We start from the raw sequence: 8,167 nt of genomic DNA, 5'->3' as shown, positions 1-8,167 counted from the left end.
AGTCACTTGAAAATGAGAGAAACCAAATTTGTATACTCAACCGAACATCAACAGACTTGGATATGTCAATAAGTCAATTCGTTTCCTCCAGTGATTACGCCTTCCCTCATATGCTTAAACGATAAACCATTCCATGTTGGTATCTAAAGATATCGGAGTTTTGAAATTTAACTGGCTATATATACAGTGCATGTATGTATATTCGTAGTAAGAAGTTCTTGAAAAAAAAGCTTGTGTGCACTCAGCTAAGGCGGTAAATTTAAAAATCCCTTTCCGAGGAGGATTAAAGATTCGGGATTAAAATTAAGTGTTACATTCAGTGTAAAATCAATTCGTTTTGAATCAATCTTTTTATGTGCAATTTAAACATATAATTGTAAATAGGACCTCTTACAAGTTACATGTAATTCCACTGTATGTACATACTAACTGTGAAATGAAGATTATTTCACACGACGGTCAACCAGAAACATGTACCAGGCTTCCTCATTGAAATTGAAAATTCTAAAAAAATAGAGACTCTAAAGGGCCTGAATCGCTGGTTCGATAAGCAACATTCTATTTTTGTAAAAGCGACTATGGTTTTTCTGTTCCTAATGTTCATACCTTAGGAACAGTCAAATCAATTTTCATTAAATTCCGTCCAGTAGTTTCTGAGTATAATTTGTAAAGTAATAACATTAAAAAAAACAGCAAAAATATGTAAAAAAAACAGTTGTAACTCCAACAGGGCTTAACAGATTTACATTTGACCCCTGATAGATATCATCATGCTAAACACTTTTATCCTATGACAGAATTTTGAACATTCATACCGAGTTTGGTTCTTATAGGTCTAGTAGTATCAGAGGAGAAGATTTTTAATTTGAAATATAATTTTAGTATCGAAATCCAACTATTAAATCATTCTAAAAGTTTGATGACGTCACATGACCGACACACTTTTTTATCCAACCAGAAAGCGTGTTACTTCTGCAATCTAACTATTTACAAACAACCCAAAATTCCTAAAATACAATTTTTGGATACATGAGCTACAGGAACCGGTATCAAACATTAAATTTCCTTCGGTTCCTGGAAGCGATAAAAATACGATTGCTTGGGACTCCTGGAACCGGTACATTTTGTGACGTATAAACCTTTTGTTCCGTTAACAGGTCTACATATCTGTCTTTGAAAAATGACTTTGAACTGGACATTTATGAATTTATGATGGTGTCCGTCTACTCTATTGTCTGTACAAGAAATTTCCAAAGTACCTATGAAGTTACAGAAATAACCTTTTGCAACCATACCATCTGATTTGTCAAATTTGATGCAGTAATAGGTAGCATACAATTTCTGCGGTCCCAAGAACTGGTACATACGATCTTTTAAACTGCAGAAAGTCGTACATTTACAAAAATTAATACTTTCCCTTGCATGCTAAAATTTTTTAAAATGAAAACCAAGTCAGAATAAGTGCAAAAATAGCAATAAAAATAAGATCAGAATAAGTACAAAATTTACATCTTATTTTTTAAGCAAGCACAATAAGGACTTCCGCGAGGTAAATACAGTTTTTTCCCAAAATATTTACAGTAATGTTCATTAACTTTAAATTAGCAGTAATGATCGTTAAACGAAATACGGAAAATGCAGCATATTCCGGCCCTTACTGTGTATAGTGCAGTCTGTCAAAGATGGAAAGACAGAACTAAGATGTACGAAGTTTTATTTTTTTCCAAATATTATGTTATACAGATTTTTGCCATGTTGGGGATTACACTACAGGTTTACCTGATATATGAATTAAAAAAAATCACTATTTCTACCAAATCTTATTATAATGACAACACTGGTAATAATTGGAGATAATTTGTTGGTCGATAATCTTTTTGTAGTTGCACGGGCACAATAATGTACGATGCTTTTCTACACAAAATGAAGCAATTTTACCTCTTAGATACATGACTGAAAATAAGGAAGATTGAAAAACCTCTTTAGTATTATTGTACTACTGTTAGTAATGCTTATTAAAAGACTTCGTTTTCGGCAAAAATAAATTCGTTTTGTACACAGTTCCGTAAAAGATTGTTTCGTTAACACATTCCGGAAAAAAAACAAATGATAAAAACATAGCGGACGAGATTAACATAGGTAAAAACGCAATGTTAAAACGCAGTTCTTTCAACGGAAAATGTTAAATACTTGGGAAATGCATCAAAAACGGAATGTACAACTGTATCTCAGAGTTAAATCCTTAACTGTATCAGACATTTGATACCTTTCCTGAATTATCCAGTCATTGATACCTTTCCTGAATTATCCAGTCATAAAATATTTCACAAAAAATCATCCTACAACAGTTTGCATACTTTCAACCAAATTCTAAATACCCGCGATTTCGCGGGTGCACATGTGTACTAGTAAACATTAAAAATAGCGAACAAAATCGAAAAAGGGAAATAACTCCAAGATGGCTAATAAGATGTACACATAAATTTGACCACTAATCGATCTCATCATGCTGAACAATTTTACACAATAAGAATTTCGTTAAACTTAACGGTTTTGGCGATATATGCGAAAAACTTCTGTCTGACCACCATATTCTATTTTTAGTAACTGTGGCCATGTTCGAAGAATAAAAAAAATCCCACATCAGTTCTATGCCGAATAACCCTAGGAACATTTATGCCAAGTTTGATTTAAATTGGCTGAGTTATTTCAGAAGAGAAGAGTTTTGAAAAGTTTCCATGTCGTTGACAGACGACCGACGACGAAAATAACCGAAACCGAGTAGTAATCAGAAAACAACATTATTACCTCTGCTTCAACTGGCAGATTTATGAGGAGTATGATATCATTGTTTACTTCTGGGGAGTGGTTTGATCATTTATATAACATTTCAGACAGGACTTCCTGAAAGACAATATGTGTGCTTACTTTGAGATTTTGTTTTTATTGACAAGTGTTCGAGCTGATATAGGTAAGTGAAAAACACATATTTTAAGCTGTTTTTTGTGAAGATTATATGTGCGGTTCTGGTAAAGTACAAGTAATTAATGCATCGCAAACAGTTAAAACATACACATGTACATTTATAATAGTATTTTTAGATAATCCCATCCGGGTTCTTTTTCTTTAAAAAAATAAAGAGCAGCAAACAGGCGTACATAAATGCATTGTGTTGTCCTTTGAAAACTATTTACATTTTAGAACCATCGTCTCAGAATATTTGAACTTCTGTTTCAGGATATTTTTGGCATGTAACAGACTTCCATTGGGACCATACCTATATGGGTCAAGACCTTTCTTGTAATGATGTAGTGGACAGATATGGTATATTCGGTGATTATTGGTGTGATGCACCATGGCGACTGGTGAATGATAGTGTTGAAGCAATGGGGCAGCTGAAAAGGGACGTTGATTTTGTATTATGGACCGGGTGAGACATTTGTTGAAACAAGCAATTACAGTAATTGACCCATGTGCATCAATTAATCTTTTTTTCTCTACTGAGATAGCAGTTTTTCTCAAATATCTTATTATTGATTCAATCTTGAATTTGTTGGATTGATCGACTCTGACAGAGTAGAACTATATTAATAGGTCTATTGTACATTCATGTAGTTCAAGATTCCCAACAGACATTGTGTACGGAACTTCATGTGGTTTTCTAGAAGTGTGCATTAATATAATTGTTTTTTTTTGTTCACAGAGACAACACACCGCACACTAGTGATGATAATGTAAATTTTGAGATACATGATGCCATGCTGGGTAATATAACTAATCTACTCAAGGATGTTTTCCCTGATGTACCTGTATACGCAACGTTTGGTAACCATGACTACTTCCCACATAACCAATTCCCTGCTACTGGTAACCTCCTCTATAATAGAACGTTTGACAAATGGAGAAGTTGGATAGGAGATGAAAGTAGTGACACATTTCTTAAAGGTTTTCTTGTTACATTATTTATTACATTAAAAAAATCTTCTCAGGAACTACTGGACATAATTCAATGATACGATTGTTCCTTAGAATATCCTGCAAAAAATGACTGTTGAGATTATTTATTCATGAAAAAAATATTGTCGCTTGTACAAAAAAATGAATGTAGCTTATCAAACCAGTTAAGCAATTCCGGCTTTATAGAAACTTTATCTGTTTTAAAAGATAGTAGCTCATTTTTTTTAAGAGTATTCGAACAATTTACCCACTGAATCTAGTAACTGAGTTCTATATCCCGCTTCAGTCGTGGTTTCACGTGATTACTCGTACTTAATTCGACATGTCTAAAGATATTCAATACCTATTGTTAAAAAGAAATTCTAAAAACTTGACAAGACGCGAATTGATCTTATATCATTCAGATGATTCATTTTCTAGCATTTTATTATGTGGTAAACACTTACCGTTTATTACTTCCGCTAGGGCTATATTATATTAAGTATATGTTTCCTCAATAAACTGTGGGTTTTTTTATTTTATTACCGGGGATTTTAAGGTAGAAAATGCAACGAGGCTAAATGAGAGTCCGCCTTTCACAGTTTAAGTGAAACATACAAGTTTCGTGAAATTACGAAGGACTTGCATAGTTGTATTGTACATCTGTGGCGATGGATTCAATACATGTAGGTATATCCTGCTGCGCAATGCAATCCTATTCATTGTTGAATAAAATACGTTAGAAGTTAAATACATTTGAAGTTAAAAAAGTAAAGTATATTAGTACTTAAGACTGTTGCAAATGCATTCAATTTACAATCTTGTCATCAATGAACATTTTTATTTCTTATTTAATTTGAAAGTTATCTATCAATTGTTTATAGGTCGTGTTCATGTAGTTGGGTTTTGGCGTACATTTATTTGATTTACCCAAGTGTTGACGCTTCCGTATTTTTTGCCGATATTATCAACCTTAAAGTTGAAGTTAAATAATGTTGAAGATGGCTGATCATTTTAAGATATCTTATCATTTTCAGGCGGTTACTATACTTTACAAACTACGACAGGATTAAGAATTGTAGGCCTAAACACCAATTTGTATTATACATCTAACAAACAAATGGGAAAGCCTCCGACTATTCCAGATCCAGCTGATCAGTTTGCGTGGTTCGAACAAACGTTACAGTCTGCAAGGACAAACAAAGAAAAGGTCATTTTCATATATTTTTTTAACATATGGTCTCTAACTAGGAACAGCTACATTAGATAATAATGATACTTGTATGGTACATGACAAATTATCATCGTGTTTGTCTGGAATATCACCAATATTTATCAATCGTTTGTCAAAAATAAAAGTAAAATAAAGATAGAGCAGACAAGCGAAAATGATAACTTAAAGTTGTTAAGTGGCACTCCATCTAAGAATCATGCAAAATGTAATTCATCATGGGAATCCTACATATTTTTATTTTAAATTTGATATTTTGTTTAAAATGCTGAAGTCAACAGACAGTTATATGTGGCTTTTCATATAACACTAGTTAATAAGAGATAGAAGTTATATAAAATATACTGTATAATTCAAAATTAAGGGAGATCACTCTGTAAATGATACTAAGATACAATAGAAACTGTTAGATTAGATTTTCAATATCTCCCAATTTCTGTTGATATTAATAATTATACATTTCATCATATAGACCTATAAAGCAACTTCTTAACAAAAACAAATAAATAAAAAAATATGTAGTCTTTCTGGGGTTGTATCACATATTACAGAATTTGCATGATTCTTACAAATCTGACTATTTAAAATAATTTAGCTTTAGTGACTCAGTTAGCAGTGTGAAGATCCCGTACTATTCAGGCATGGATTGTCCTTCATGTCATGTTGTATGGTAACCTTTTTTTAAAGCTAGCCTTATTACCGAATACAATTCTTTATGTTCAGGACATTTCTAGCAATTCATCATTTGTCTTAATGTATTAAAGTAGAAGTCATGGTTTTAATTTTCCCTCAGGTGTTAGTGACTGCGCATATTTCACCAGGAGTAACGCCCTCCAACGGAGTAACGTGGATGTATGAAGAGTACAATGAAAGGATTAATAACCTGATATTAGACTTTTCTGATGTGATCATAGGGATGCATTTCGGTCATGAACATTCAGACAATTTTAGAGTACACTTTGACGACTCAGGTAATTATTATTGCTATGTCAACAAAGCTAGAGGCAATTTTTTTACGTTTTGTTTTGCCCACTTGCTCTTCTGTGACGTCTCTTGTATTTGTAATTGACATGTGTATAGTTTTAATGAAGTAGATGTTGATCAGTGCAAGTAAAAGAAACAGCTTGTTTACCGTAAACTCTCTACAAGCGGTCAGAGTAACGAAGGTGGCATGTGAGGCTCATCGTTATTTGTTACAGTAATACATTGTACTGCACAATAGTTTGTTCTTTGTTACTGGAACAGTTCAACACGAAGTACTCATTGTAATACAGTCTTTGTAGGAATCGGGCAAAATTTCCAAAAGTTGACATGAGCATGTCGAATTCAGATTATCGCGATGTATAATTATTTATATGACGTATACAGATACAATTTAGCACGTACTAACATCGACCAGTAGAATGCTAGAAAAAATGATAAGTTGACAATGAAAAAGTTTTCGCCCCTAAAATTCACCAAACATGTACATGTACGTTGTGCATTATAACTTTTAACATTTTATCGGATACTTGGCAAATCTTCTCTCTATTTTTTTTCATATGATGGCACACATATTGCAATACATTCTAAGTTATTTATTTAAGCATGTTTCATTGACTGCCTGATAGTAATATTGGCAGGCACTTTAGAATATACATGTATCTTATTTTTTTTTAATGTTTATCTTTAATTAAAACATTTTATATACACATAAAGCTATATACGTATAATGGCAGTTAATTTCTTTACTAAGCTAGATAAGATCGGAGCCAATTTTCAGAGTTGTTTCATCAGGTTTTGTTATGAATTTATCATGGTGCATTTGCTGACATTGGTGGAAACTACTCTTTTTTTATTTCTACAGGAACGGCAGTGGCGGTGCACTTTTGTGCCCCTTCGGTGACCCCCTGGAGGTACAAGGTTCCAGGTCTAGGAACGGGGCCTGCTCATAACCCAAGTATAAGATTATTGAAATATAACAAAACCAGTGGAAATCTTCTAGACTTTACACAGTACTACATGGATTTACCCGAGGTGAACAGGAACAATGCTTCCGAATGGTTGATCGAATACAACGCCACCAAGGTGTACAGTCTACCAGACCTATCTCCTTCGTCATTTGCAGAGCTCATTACACGAATGAAGAGTCAACAAAACAGCGAATTTCAGTCATTCCACAGGTTTTGGACTGTAAGCGTTGGTGATCAATACCAGAAATCATGTAATGACGAGTGTCATGCCCGATTTTATTGTAACTTTAAACATGTCTATCATGACAAATATCAACAGTGTTATAAAGACTTTTCTGTATCAGCAGCTTCTCGGGGAAATGTAAGGCATGCTTTTATTCTTTGGATTATCTGTACATCGTCCTTATTGAGTGTTTAGCAGTTTGTTCATCTTTGAAATTAAAACATGTTCATTCAAAAGGCAGTTTTAAAAATCACAGAAAAGTATCCCGTGTTAATTTCGTGCAAAATTTGGGCAAAATGTAGCGAATAACACACGGAATATACTTACAGATATAACAATGTAACGATGCGTTATCATAGTTAATTGTACAAATATCTCCGTCCCCCGGAGACAAAGCCTAAACTCACACTATATTGCTTTTCAAAAAGTGAACTGTCTATGTATTTGTTTTACAGTTAAATTTATAAGTAAATATGATGCTCTGGGGAAATTTCATATGTTATTCTTCGGATATTAGAGATTTCACAACAAAATTCATACTGATTAAAACAATGCTAAAGTTTATTGTACGACGTCATAAAATGAGTTATTATAGATAATTAAAACAAAATGATGACCAGAAAAAAAACATTTTTCAGTAAATAAAAGGGCTGAAAAGTGGTTTAAACGATTGTACTCCTTGGATGGTTTTTAGAATTTTGTAATATTTCCGTAATTATATCTGTTTTCAATATGGAACAATCGGGTATTCATTTTCATACCTTTTCAGAAATAAGACCCATCGGATAGAATAGTTACAACATAAAGTCAGAATTTCCATTTATC

General features: G+C 33.0%; 1 protein-coding gene across 1 annotated transcript; it reads left to right on the top strand.

Moving 5' to 3' along the window:
- Window positions 1-2,797: 2,797 nt before the first annotated feature.
- On the top strand, window positions 2,798-7,686 carry LOC148620555 (acid sphingomyelinase-like phosphodiesterase 3b). Its single transcript, XM_088574189.1, has 6 exons — window positions 2,798-2,971; window positions 3,238-3,430; window positions 3,704-3,945; window positions 4,974-5,146; window positions 5,961-6,138; window positions 7,014-7,686. The coding sequence occupies exons 1-6, from the start codon at window positions 2,917-2,919 to the stop codon at window positions 7,535-7,537; spliced, it is 1,365 nt and encodes a 454-aa protein (XP_088430315.1). The 5' UTR covers window positions 2,798-2,916; the 3' UTR covers window positions 7,538-7,686.
- Window positions 7,687-8,167: the final 481 nt, after the last annotated feature.

This window comes from Perna viridis, chromosome 3 (genome assembly GCF_037379345.1).
Source record: "Perna viridis isolate PV_CMFRI_1.1 ecotype Kerala chromosome 3, ASM3737934v1, whole genome shotgun sequence".
Taxonomy (NCBI): domain Eukaryota; kingdom Metazoa; phylum Mollusca; class Bivalvia; order Mytilida; family Mytilidae; genus Perna; species Perna viridis.
Note: the sequence above shows the minus strand (reverse complement) of the source record. Positions and strands in the feature narration are given on the sequence as shown.